At 49.4% G+C, this 13,553-nt stretch overlaps 1 protein-coding gene across 1 annotated transcript in view; it reads right to left on the reverse strand.

Moving 5' to 3' along the window:
* Positions 1-5,195: 5,195 nt before the first annotated feature.
* Positions 5,196-13,553, reverse strand: part of Zmynd12 (zinc finger MYND-type containing 12) — a 33,668-nt gene continuing 25,310 nt past the window's right edge. Inside the window, exons 5-8 of the mRNA XM_041652802.1 lie at positions 11,294-11,416; positions 9,740-9,851; positions 7,941-8,086; positions 5,196-5,457 (exon numbers count right to left, since the gene is read on the reverse strand). Coding sequence (XP_041508736.1) covers positions 5,335-5,457; positions 7,941-8,086; positions 9,740-9,851; positions 11,294-11,416 — 504 coding nt within the window. The 3' untranslated portion in view covers positions 5,196-5,334. The remainder of the gene's footprint in view (positions 5,458-7,940; positions 8,087-9,739; positions 9,852-11,293; positions 11,417-13,553) is intronic.

The following is a 13,553-nucleotide window of genomic DNA, read 5'->3' on the forward strand; positions in this document are numbered from 1 at the left end:
GTGGGCATGAATGAGGTTCGCAGAGTGTGAGGCTGGGCCCTTCACAGACCAGTGGAGAGGGTTTGCTTCACTTGGAAATGCGATGGGGGAAGTTCAGGCCAAGCTGACAGAGGGCCTCCTGTGTCCCAGCTTGACTGATGTTTTGTGCTGCTGAAGTCCTGGAGATCAAGCGTCAGGCTCAGCTGAGGGGGGAATCCTGTAACACAGGCTCCAGTTGCAGACAACAATGTCAAAAGTCCCCGCCCCTTCTGTTTGCATCACCTCTACAATCAGACATACAGTAGAGATTCTTCCCCATGAAGCTCAATGTCAGTGGGCAGTTACCCCTTGAGACAAAAGTCCCCGCCCCTTCTGTTTGCATCACCTCTACAATCAGACATACAGTAGAGATTCTTCCCCATGAAGCTCAATGTCAGTGGGCAGTTACCCCTTGAGAACCAGGTGGGTCTGGTAACTGAGCCCCTGAATTTCTGAGGGTTCTAACGGACTCATGTTTTGGCAGCACCTGCTGGCCCCAAACCCCTGCTACCTCTTTCTAAACACTGGTGTTGTGCCCACACCGTATCCATTAAGGCAAAAAGTTTCATTCCCCGCTCTGCTTCTACAAACAGCAACAATTTGTGGAGTGTACGTGCCCGTGTGTGTGTGTGTGTGTGTGTGTGTGTGTGTGTGTGCGCCTGTGTGTGTGTGGTGCGGTGTGTGTGTGGTGCGTGAGGGCAGCAGAGACTGCAGCAGCACAGGTGTGACCACACAGAACATCCTTCTCACAGATGGCAGGGGAGTCTCCAGGACCCTTCTTCCACGTGGTATTTGTGTCTGCTTCCTAGAACAAGTTCGTGCTCCTGAATGCAGCCATTCTTTCTCTTACCTTGATCCCAGTCACTGTTTCACCTTAAACTGGTGGCTTTAAAAGGCATTGTCTTCAACATAGCTCCCTCTCCCAGGGGAATCTAAATGCCATCTCTCAAGGCGACACACCTCATTCTCCCTGCACTGACTAGGTTAACGCCATAGCAACCATTCGCACTCCTAGCTCTTGGGTACACCCCCCCCCCCCCCCGTGGAAGATGACGGGGACTAAAATAAGTGGTGCCAGTTTGGGTCGGATCTGGTTCAAAACCTTGTGTGACACTAGACACAGCCACCACGTCTTACTAAATCTCCTGTCAGCTGTAGATATGATCAATAAACACACCCTTGAATGTGAAAGAAACATTTTTTCACGGGCTTGGCTTTCTTTGGGTGCCTTGCTCTCGTTTCCCCCACTGAGCAGTCAGAAGCCGTGCCTTCCCAGGATTGTGGCTGGGTGCCAAGGGATAAAAGCAGGCAGACAGCAGCTTACAGCTGGAAGGAAGGGAGGCGGGGGGGGGGGGGGCGGCTGCAGGAGCAGACTGTGGTACAGGCTTAATGTCTGGAAGGCTCCATCCATCCTTGAGACTGTACGGCACAGCAGTGCAAGCCATGGGGAATGTGTATGACTTAGAACAATTCTGGCAGAAAGGCTGTCTGGGACACGGGGTGGCTGGGAGCTGCCAGGAAGCCTGACCTTGCGTGATTTAGCACCTGGTTTTCTTGGCTCTTCTGTCTCAGATCTGCTGGCTTTGCATCACATGGACAGAGGAGGTGCCAGGGAGTTGCATTAAACCTGTCAAACAGGGTGAGGGGAGCGTGGAAGGGAGGAGGGGGCTATGCAGAGAGAAAGCTGATGGCACCATTTGGACTTGGAGGGGATGACAGCCCTGAGGTCAGATGGAAGCAGCCAGTAGAGCAAGCTAAAATGCTGCTGTTTGGGGCTGGTCCTCAGGGGGACTCCCGGATTCTCCTGTATATAAGTGCCAATATCTCATAAAGTGAGAACGAGGGACCCTGGGTGACTGGAGAACTGATAAGGTATTTTTGTGGGGGGTCTTTGAGGGGGAGGGCAAGATTAGGTAGGTGCCTAGTGTGTTTTAGTTTTACCTGGAGGTCCCCAGAGAGCAGTAATGGCTAGCCTGGCTCACAAGAATGGATTGTTTATTATTCAAAAGTATCATGAGAATGTTATTAAACACAGTCACCAGTTATGGCCAAATTGTATAAGAATATGATTAAAAAATATTTCAGGGAGCTGGAGAGATGGCTCAGTGGTTAAGAGCACTGGCTGTTCTTCCAGAGGACCTGGGTTCAATTCCCAGCACCCACATGGCAGCTCACACCTGTCTGTAACTCCAGTTCCAGGGGAATCTGACACTCTCACACAGACATACATACAGACAAAATACCAATGTACATAAAAGAAAAATTTTTAAAAAATAATTAAAAAATAAAGTAAAAAATGTTTCAAACAGAAGCTGCTTGTGATTCAGTTGGTAATTAGAGTGCCCACATAGCATACCTGAGTTCAATCCCCAGCACTGAGTAAAACCAGACAGTTCACACCTGTAATCCCATCACTCAGGAAGCAGAGGAGAGGATCAGAAGTTCCAGGTATCCTGGGCTACATTCAAGGCTAGGGTACATGAAGACCCTGCCTCGAGACAACAAACCCTCAAAACTCTCAAACTTAATCCCAGTACTCATAGGCAGAGGCTGGTGGATCTGTGGGTTCAGGCCTAGCCTGGTCTACAAAGCAAACAAATGGGGGGGGGTGGCCTCAGAACCTCACAATTGTTTCGCTGTTCCTTACATTCCTGATGTTATTTGTATTCGTGCACTGGAAATATGACACACAATGGTATGCAATTGGGCATTTCTTCTCAGCCACTGGCAGCCTGGAATACAGTATGGAGGAAGCATCTACACCTCAGAGATGGGCAAACACCACAGCATCAAGAGGGCTGGCACGCCAGTGCCACGGGGTGACAGAGGAAAGAAAATACATACAAGCACAGGAGCGTCTCAGTTGCAGAGAGGTAGCGTGTGTGGAGGTTTTCCTGGAAGCCAGTGGCAACACCTGAGTGGTTGACGTGAAGTCAGGCAGACTACCTGCCAATATTGCTTTCTGCAGAGTCTGCCTACCTTCTGTGATTTTCACACGCGGGGGAAAAAAAAGAATCTGTTTCCATTGCCTGGGCAGTGTGCCTTGGCAGTGTTGACGTGGTTCGATAGGTACGGTCTCCCCTGTGGAAAACACTTCGGCTAAGTTTCCTTGGGGAAGAGTCCACTGCGGGGTTTCCCTTGCAGAACTGACAACTGGAAAGCCTGCTGTAAGGAAAGAACAGATGTTCTTTGCGAGAGGGTTTCACAGCACCAACAAAGTTAACTCTCCCAATAGAGGAGAAATCGGTGTGAGATGATCTGCTCTTCTTGGCTTTGTTAAGATTATGACTGCCGACCAGAATGGCACCTTCGCCTTTGAGCTCCGCGGCTTTTGGACAGCCTTTTAAGTAAGTCACATGCTGACTCTTCTTTTTATTTTCATATCATAAAATGAGGGGGGATGCTTCAGAGAGGCTTCATCCTATTCACCCGTGCACCAGCTGCATTCTGAAAAACCATAATTTTCCTTTCAAACGCAGAGTGTTGTTTGAATTGTAACAGCTCCCTGCTGTCAAGATGATGGGGGGGCACTGTTGCAGGTGGTGTGAGCTTGTCAGGGCGGCTTGCCATGCTCTCCTGCTCTGACGAGTGAATTACAATTTAAACCACATGGGAGACTTAAAAGCTGTTTAAAATAGCAGTGTGGTGCGGCCAGAGGTCCTCAGGGATCGAGAGTCTCTAGGCTAACCCAAAGAACTGGGACAGGTCAGTGGGGGCCATCGTGGCTGCTCTTGCCTAACAAGACTTCCTGGGAGGAACAGGCCTGAGGTTTCTGGACTAAGCCTGCTCCCAGGAGAGGTGGGAGTCAGGGCCAGCATCAGCCTTGCAGTCAAAACGGATTTGTAGTAAGACTCCAAGTTATATCTTCCTGTCATCCTTCCCTTCAAACACTGTGAATGTGACCGGGTGGAAGCTTCACCCCAGCCCCTGGCATCCATATATCCAAAGAGCCTGAAATGTTTGGGTGGAAGCCACACCCCAAGCCTCCTACCTTGGTGTTGCCTCAGTCCAGACTCCGCCCCCGAGAAAATCTGCCAAACGATGACCCCTCCCCAGAGATGATCAAGACCACTCCCACAGGGTATTTAAACTGCTCCCCCCCCCCCCCCCAAGAACAAACACGTGGGTTTTCCGATCTTCCTTTCCTGTCTTCTTACTGGGGCCGGGGCCGGGGGCGGGGGCGGGGGCGGGGGCGGGGGGGGGGGCTGGCTGAAAAGCCATCGGGAGCATTTATATCCTTTAAACCTGGGCTTTTTCTAATTCAGTTTGAGTCAGTCTGATTTGGATTATTGTGTCGGCAGAGAGGCTTATCTGGGTGTAAAAACTTTTCAATAATCTTTCTTTTTTAAATATTTTTTTAGGAAAATATTGCCAGGCAGTGGTGGCACGCGCCTTTAATTCCAGCACTTGGGAGGCAAAGGCAGGTGGATCTCTGTGAGTTCGAGGTCAACCTGGTCTATAAGAGCTAGTTCCAGGACAGCCAGGCCTGTCTCGAAAAACAAAACAAAAAAACCAACCAAACAAACAAAAATAAACAAAAAGTAAAGAAAGAAAAGGAAAAGATTTATTATTTTCATTTCTGTGTATGCATGTATGTGGGCAACTGACTGCCATGTGGGTGCAGTGCCCAAAGAAGCCAGAAGAGGATCCCCTGGAATTACAAGTGGTTGTGATGCCAATTCGCTTTGGGATGCGGTCTTTGGTGCAAAGGTGCTGAGCCGAGCAGTGTGGACCTGTTCCCTCCTAGATGGTCTCTGTTTTGGTAACACCACTGGGTGGAGGTGGGGGTGGCCCTTGCTGCGCTCTCCACTAAGCCTGCCTCAACCTCCCAGTGTCGCTCTTCACTCCCTTGCTCTGACCATGGGTGTGTAGAGAGGGTTGGACTAGCCAGGCCCCAGTCTTTGCTGCAGCTCTTCCTTTAGGTGTTCCACAGTGCAGTGTGCGCGCAGGAGGTGGGGGGATAGGGAGGATGGAGGGGTAAGGTGGGGAGGTGGATGAGAAGGTGATGTCAGGCAAACCTACCAGGCTCTACTTCAAAGTCTTCAGGCCTTGGATGTCACCATCCACTGTGTATCCAGTCCTCAGCTGTAGCTACACACCACCCAAAGCCGCGGATTAGCCAAGGGCAAGGCCATGATAAACAACAGCTTTATTGACTGCTGTGCCCAAAGCTCTACACATCACATGCTAATAGGGTCACAGTCCCTCAGGAAGTCCCAGCGGAGGAGTGGAAGCAGACCAGAGGACCTCTGAGCATCTCTGAGGAGTGCAACAGTCAGTCCTCAGCCCCCAGGGCACCACACCAGCACCTCCTCCCTAGGTGATGGGCTGCTCTTCCTCGGTGGAGATGATATCCAGTAACTCTTGAATAACCTTTTGCTCCTGCACGCTAAGATGCTCTTCGGCTAGACTGAGGGCTCTCGAGGCATATTCCTTGGCCTGAAACAGAATTTCCGTGGTAAGCTGAGGTGGTGCCAGGAAAGAATATCAGTAAGAAACTGAATTTGTGGTTAGCTCAGAAACTGGGCCGGGAACTGGCCACCTTCTCTCGCTAGCCACTGAGCTCCATGGAAAGTTCTGATCCAGGTACATCTCCTCAGCAAGGTGAGGGCTGGGGAGGTCTCCAGCCAGGGACCAGAGTCGGGAGGCAGAAAGGCCAGCGGTGTCCCGAGTAGATTATCCCAGAGACCCTGGGGCCCAGAGGTTTGGGCAGAGGCTCCACAAGATCTCTAGCTCAGGGCAGTCTCTGGTTCCTATTTTCTCCACCCTTCCTTCTAAACACTGTTAACTGAGCAGCTGCAATCTGCCAGGAACCAACTATATACAGAAATCCATGTCCTCGCGAAACTCACACAGAGCAGGAAAGAAAAAAAGCACAGTGAATAGTAAAAGAGGATAATAGCCCGGGCTGTCCTGGAACTAGATCTTGTAGACCAGGCTGGCCTTGAATTCACAGAGATCCACCAGTCTCTGCCTCCCAATGCTAGGATTAAAGGGGTGTGGCACCACTGCCCGAATAGACAGGCTTTTTCATTAGCCCAAGCTGGTCTCAAACTTACTGTGTTGCTGAGAATGAGCTTCAACTTCTGATCCTACTGTCTCTATCTCCTATGTGCTGAGATTACATGTGTGCACCACCTCGTCCGTACTTATGACAGAATCTTAAACAGTAATGTATGTCAAAGAACCAAAGAAATCAGGAAAGAGATATCAGAAGTATTGGTGTTGGTAGTGGATGTCCTGGTTAGATCCCCTCCCCTTTTTGAGACAGGGTTTCTCTGTGTAACCCTGGCTGACCTGGAACTCACTCTGTAGACCAGGCTGGGCTCAAACTCAGAGATTTGCCTGGCTCTGCCTCCAGAGTGCTGGGATTAAAGGCGTGTGCCACCACCGCTGCCCAGCTGTCCTGGTTAGGTTTTTGTTGTAGATTTGACACAACCTAGGGAATCTGGGGAGGGAGAAGCTCATTTGAAGAATTGCCATGATCAGGCTCACTTGTGGCCATGTCTATGAGAGACTGTCTTGAGTGGCAATAGGTGTGGGGGCCCAGCCCACTATGGGCAGCACCATCCCTGAGCCGGTGGGCCTGGGTTATACAGGAACATGAGCCAGTAAGTATCATTCCTCCATGGCTTCTGCTTCCGTTCTTACTGACTTCCCTCAGTGACCTGGAAGTGGAAGTCAAAGTAAACCCTCTCCTCCCCTCAGGTTGGCTTTGGTCATGGTGTTCACCACAGCGAGGAGGCGAATGGGAAAGTGGGACTTGGCAGTTGTGGACAGGGAAGAAAGACAAGAAGGAGATGAGTTGCTGATCTCAGCATACAGACAGGCCCTTTCTGTCTACGCCCCTTCAGGAGCCCTAACACCCTTAGCACACTTCAGAACAATGACTTCCCCCTAAAATGGACCCTGACCTATAGAAAAGAAGTTTTAGACTATGAGAATTTAGAAATTCTCTGGAAATATTTCCCATTCTCTATTTCTCCCAGAATTTCTCAGAATTCCTATCCAGAATTTCTCAGAATTTCAGGATTAGCGCCCCTCTCCTGTGCCCCAGTGTCCCGAGCTTCGGTGTCATTCTCTTCTGACTGGACCGAGCTCCTCCAGACCCTTCCAAGGCACCAGGCCCTGTCCTTAGCAGGTGTGGAGGGAAAGGAGGGAGGAAGGAGGATAGAGGAGCAGCGCGGAACTCCACACTGTCCACTGCACGTCTGCTCTGTTTGTCTTACAGCAGGCTTTACTGTCTGAGATGATACTATACTTTTCCCATGCCTGTCTGATTATGGTAGCTTCCCTTTCTCCAGAAGTCCCAGGTTCTACAGAGACGTAACTTGTTTGGTTGTTAGCTACTGTCTTCCCCATTCTTGGCAGAAAGCCTTTTAAGTGGTAGATGCTCCATAAATATTTGAATGGATGAATGGGTCAATAGCCTGAAATAGACCGCTTACTGTCTGTAAGACATTGGGAAGATAATCAAGCCTTTCCGTGCCTCAGTCTCCTTATCTATAAAGGAGGGGTGAGGATTAAGCATGACAGTCATGTGATGGGCTTCAACCAGTATCTGACATCCTTTTTAACAGCTGCATGGCAGTTCCTGTCTGCCTAGATCCCCACAGCAACAGGGAGCTAGGGCACAGCAGCCACTTCCATCTCCACCAGCATCTTCAGAACCTTCCTGAATGCAGCAGGTTTTCAGGCACTACCCCCACCCCCAACCCCACTCAGTCCCTCCACACAGCCCTGGGAAACGCCTCCCTCCCCGCAAGAAGAAATCCAGAGTCCATTATACAACCAGACTGGCAATGTTATAGAGTGAAGGCTTGCCCAGGGGTAGCAGGCAAGACATAGTTTACCTGAACTGCTAGGTGATTTTTTTTTTTTTTGCTATCTCCCCATTTAGACAGCTTTTCTGGGAAGCTCACCTTTGAACACTCCAACATCAGAAAGTAAAGCATGCTCAGGGTCTTTAGAACAAAGATGGTTTTTTGGGGTGCTTTGTCGGAGGTAGATTCTCGAATGCTCAGAATTGAAGTTAGGATCTGAATGGCTTCCGCCTCCTGGGCTTCATCTGCATTGGAAGAGGAGAGGAACACAGACCTTGGAGGCTGCTGGGGGCTGGCAATGGAGTTAAGAGCTGGCTGCATGAGACACACACCCCTGTCCTTGCCCTAGACACTCGGCTGTGGCCTGCTGCGGCCTCCTCACAGGTCCCAGCTGCCCAGTGGGACAGCCAGAAGTCAGGGGAGGAGAACAGCTTGCTACAGTTCTCCAGCTCTCTAGCAGGCCAGTATTGGAGTGACCACAGCCGCAGAAGCAGCTAAGGACTCTATTTCAGAGGCTGAAGTCTCCTGTAGTCCTAATACAGGGAATCTGTCAGGCCAGATTCCTTGGGACCCATTCAGCCACCACTGAGCTGCAGCAGCCGAGTTCCTCCCACAAAGGTCAAAAGACAAAGGTCTGTTCCCCACTGAGTCTGTTTATTTCCCTGAGCTTGTTTTCTTTGTTTGTTTTGTTTGATTGAAATATGTGTTCAACTTGCTCTGTAGCCCAGGCTGGCCTTGAACTTCTATCCCCCCCCCCCCACCTCCACCTCTAAGTGCTGAGATTATGGATGCGTTCTTCATAGAGGTTTTTGTTCCTGTATTGGTCACCATTTGTTGTGCAGTTATGATGGGCCTGCACTTAAGAGCACATATTTAAATTTAAGTGACAGGCTTAAAGAAAAAGGCACAAAGGACATATGCATGATGCTAAGTGTGGCTGCCCATGCACGGCTATGTTCCTACTACAGCATGAACCACTTTCCTGATGAGAAAACTGGATAACGTTACATTTCTAAACCTCATCTTAAAATCTTCCTTCGAAGTCAGCCTTCAGTGCCTCCCACCTCTCCTCACTCCTCATTCTGGGACTTCTCACAGAATTTGTGCTCAGAATGTCCTATGCTGCTGCAGGTGGGCCCAGTATCACCTGTACTGGGGGTGACTTTCGAGTGGAAACCAGATTCCCCATCTCTACCATCTCAGAGGACATGGCCCACTACAGTGCTACCCAATAAGCAGCCCATGGCAGGCATGAGGGTGGAGATAGATCAAGTTTAGCCCTACTACCAAGGACCTCACCACCCTGTAAAGAAGGAGGACAGGGTGTTATGAGTAACCAACAAAGCACCTTCATTCTGCAGAGAGCGTCCCTGGGCTTGTGTACCATGGAGGCACAACAAATAAGAAACAGATGCAAGGGGGCTCGAGAGATGGCTCAGTGGTTAAGAGCACTGACTGCTCTTCCAGAGGACCCAGGTTCAACTCCCAGCACCCACGTGGCAGCTCACAACTGTCTGTAACTCCAGTTGCAGGGGACCTGACAGCCATGGGAAAACACCAATGTATATAAAATGAAAATAAATAAATTAAAGAAAGAAAGAAAGAAAGAAAGAAAGAAAGAAAGAGATGCAAGGTAGAAACCAACATAGTCTAATGGGGTCCCCTTCTCCCTAAGTCTGCCCTTATCAACCTCCTGAGGATTGTGTATGATGGCAGGGATCTGAATTCTTCCTGACATTGGTACAAGCTCCTTGAGCCCGTTGTTCTCCATGTTTCTCTCCATCTGCAAAATGGAGAAGGTGCCAGTGATGGGCTCTGTTGGAACACAGAGGCAAGCAAGACCTGTGTGTTAGGGAGGAAACGTCATCGCTCCACTGGTTAAGAGACCTGTCACTTACCTAGACCCGTGTCATTCACTAACTGCTTGCCCAGTAAGTCTGTTTGTTGGGAACGGGCCTGAAAGAGGACTTGATAGTGATTATTCAAATAGGTGTACCAGATCTCCGAGACCTGTAGGGAAAGCAGGGCGATCAGACCAGCAGGGCAGAGTCAGCCACAGCCAGCCAGTTGGGAAGCTGCTGTTCAAGGTCAAGTTTCCTGAGTCTAGAAGCCCTCACTCTCAAGTGCACGTGAGCAGAGGGAGACCTAGGAGTCCAGACAGGCCTAGTACAAGTGCGTAGGACAAGGGCTGGACAGGCTCAGCAGGGGCCCTGCCAGAGTCTCAGGTCGATGGCTACTGTTATGAAGCACATAGTTACTACTCCCATTTACATGTGAATAAACTCAGGCTTAGAAAAGTTAACAACATGCTTAACTTTTGGAAAGAGCTGACAAATGGCAGAGCCCGGCTCCATACCCAGGTCTGACTGACTCCAAAATTCACTGGTGTTCAGCTACGCCAAAACGCCAGTTTTCTTTTCCAAGAGAGAGTTTGTCTGTGTATGGCCCTGGCTGTCCTGGAACTTGCTCTGTAGACTAGACTGGCCTTGAACTCAGAGACCTAATTGCCTCTGCCTCCTGAGTGCTGGGATTACAGGTGTGTACCACCACTGCCCGACCCAAAACACCTTTTTCTAAGAAATGGTTCTAAAATAGAAATTCACAGTCACAGTATGATAGCCTCTATCATAGTTGCTCCTAAGTGAGGGATTACTGGAAGACTAACTGGCGTGTTTGTATATTGGAAAGTTTTTACACAGAAAGAGTAAAAACTTTTGGCAGGAAAGACAGCTCGGTGAACAAAGTGCTGCTACGTAAGCATGAGGGCCTGAGTTCAGATCCTGGCACCCACTGAAAACAGAAAATGCATAAGGCGGCGGTGGACATGCTTTGGTGCCGCAACACACATGCGGAGGTCAGAGGACAACTTTTAGGAGCTGGTACTCTCCTTCCATCATGTGGGTCCTGGACTAAACTCAGCATCAGGACTGTTGGCATCATCCTTTACCAACTGAGTTAGTCACCCAAAGAATTTTTAAGACATTTTCTTGTTCTTTGGCCCTGTGAGAGGACATTGCAGCAATAACTATCCCTTAAAAAGTTCTTCCTTCAGCCAGGCCATGGTGGCACACACATTTAATCCCAGAATTTGGGAAGTAGAGGCAGGTGGGTCTCTGTGAGTAGTTACCAGGACAGTCAAAGCTACACAGAGAAACCCTGTCTTGAAAAAATAAAGTAAAATAAAGTTCTTCCTTCTCTGTTGTATACCTCCATATGACTGCCTCGCTGGCTGTGTGACAAGGGTGTGGCAAAGCCTGCCATAAGCTCTGATTCTCCATGAGTTGCTCTACAGATGCTAAGGATTGGCCCATCTTAGCCAAGTATCCTGAAGATTAGGCTGTGTAAGCTGATGCAAGTCAGTCCGTCTCTGAGAATCTCAGCAAAGGCCTGCTTCTCCTTATAAGATGCCAGGCCTAAGTGTCAGTGCTAAGTTCCTCCACTCCCCAGCTCACCTTTGTGTACAGTGTGTCTGCCAGCTCCATTTTCTTAAGACCATGGAAGACATTGGCCAGGTGGAAGTAGCCTCCTGAGGTCCTGATGTCTTCTGTTCCGAATGCACAACTTGCAAAATAAATCTATTGCAAGAGGAAGAGAAAGGGTTCTTGGATTCCCCCTGGAAACCAAGTGAACGGTGAAGAAAAAGACCTCTACTACAGCCCACTGTGAAAATGGACTAGGGACCCAAGAAGACATTTCTCCAAAGGATACATGAATGCCTACTAAGCATGTGGCAAATGCTAAACACTGTCATTCAAGAGATGTCAAACAAAGTCACAGTGGCTCATCTCTCTTCACAGCCCGAACGATGGCTGTCTTCAGAAGGAGAACAGGGCAAGCCTGATGAGGGAAGAAAAGCCCAGACACGGTCGAAAGGCATGAGGAATGGTGCAGCCTCTGGGCAGCGGCCAGGCAGATCTTCAAAAGGCTAACCATGGAGTTGCTGTGTGGCCCAGGAATTCCTCCTCTGGGTACCTTCAAAGAGAAACTGGGCATGTGTGTCCACCCAGAGAGACTGGTTCACAAACATCTGGCACAGTCCCAGAGCAGAAACACCATCGTCTCCAGCGTGGGTAATAACATGTGGCCCAGCAGAGTGGCCTGGTTCTTGACAATAGAAGGGAGCAGCTGTTGCTCACACGGCAACATGGCAGACTCCAAATGCTGTGCAAGGTGAGAGGAGTCAGAATCTCCTCCGTGAAGAGCCTGTGGAGATAGGCTGGCTGTCGGGGGCTGGGAATGGGAAATGACTGCAGATGAAGATGAGGGGTTTCTTTGGAGTGGTGGAAATGTGCCAAAACGCTTGTGCAGCTCTGTAAATGCGCAAAGACTTAGCGAAGAGCACATATGAAAATGGATGATTCTGGCCGGGCGGTGGTGGCGCACGCCTTTAATCCCAGCACTTGGGAGGCAGAGGCAGGCGGATCTCTGTGAGTTCGAGGCCAGCCTGGTCTACAGAGCTAGTTCCAGGACAGGCTCCAAAGCCACAGAGAAACCCTGTCTCAAAAAACAAAAAAACAAAAAACAAAAAAACAAAAAAAGAGGCTGAAGCAGGAGGGTGGTGAGTTCAAGATCAACCTGATGTATATAATAAGAGCCTGTCTCAAAAAATATATCTAGAGACAGTTTTGGCATGGACCTTTAATTCCAGCACTTGGGAGGCAGAAGCAGGTGGACCTCTGTGAGTCTGAGGTCAGATGGTATACATAGTGAGACCCTGTTCAAAACAAAAACAACAAATATATATGTGTGTATATATAGACATACAGACAGATAGTTAGATAAAGGTTGAAGATTTAGCCCAGTGGTCCCAGTGCTAAAGTAAGCATGGGTATGTGTATGTGTGTGTGCGCATGCGCGTGCGTTGCATGCTCACACGCTCTGGAAACTTGGGTTTGATCTAATTCCTAATGTGTGGTTCAGCACAAGACAGAATGCGCCGCTGCTTAGTTAACTGAAGGAGTGGAGAGCAGAGAACAAACATAAATGAAGAAAAGTTCCCAGGCACAGTGGTGCACACCTTTAATCCTAGCATTTGGAAGGCAGAGGCAGGCAGATCTCTTTGAGGTCAAGGCCAGCCTCGTCTACACATCAAATTCCAGGACAGCCAGGGCTATGAAGTAAGACCCTGTCTCTTTTAAGGGAAAAAAAGTATTGGTTAGGGATTTGGGTAGAAACATATGATACTTTAAAGGGCTGCCTGAGCTTAGGTTAATGGAAGAGTTACTGGACATGTGGAAGGGTTACAAGAACAAGAGGGCTAATGAAGCACCAGAAACAGGGATGGCAAGGAATTCTTACCATCTCTACACCTCAGAAAACAGGAGTTAGCAGGAGTAACAAAGACCAGCCAGAGCTGGAGCTGTGGCCGCTGGACAGGAGCTGTATCCCACAGGACAGCCGACTGTTTCTGCCAGAACTGCCCCCCTATGCTGTATCTCCCACCGTCCTCTCTCCTCTGCGCCACCCACTCTTCCATCCTTAGCAAAGTCAGACAACAACGGCATCCAGGATGACCGTGGAGATCAACCTCCTAGGGCAGAGGGTTGCACAGAAGATGGCCTTGAGGTTCAGGGATCTAAGGCAGAGACAGGAGCCAAAGGGAAGGTTGTTAGAGGAGGGGTAGGTGGCCATACTACAGAAAGACCCACAAAGATTGCAGAATGAACCAACCTAATCTGGAATTCAGGTGCAGGAACTCTGCCTGATAATATT

The sequence above is a fragment of the Microtus oregoni genome, unplaced genomic scaffold (genome assembly GCF_018167655.1).
Source record: "Microtus oregoni isolate MIOR12 unplaced genomic scaffold, Mior012 000005F_ref0000423, whole genome shotgun sequence".
Classification (NCBI taxonomy): domain Eukaryota; kingdom Metazoa; phylum Chordata; class Mammalia; order Rodentia; family Cricetidae; genus Microtus; species Microtus oregoni.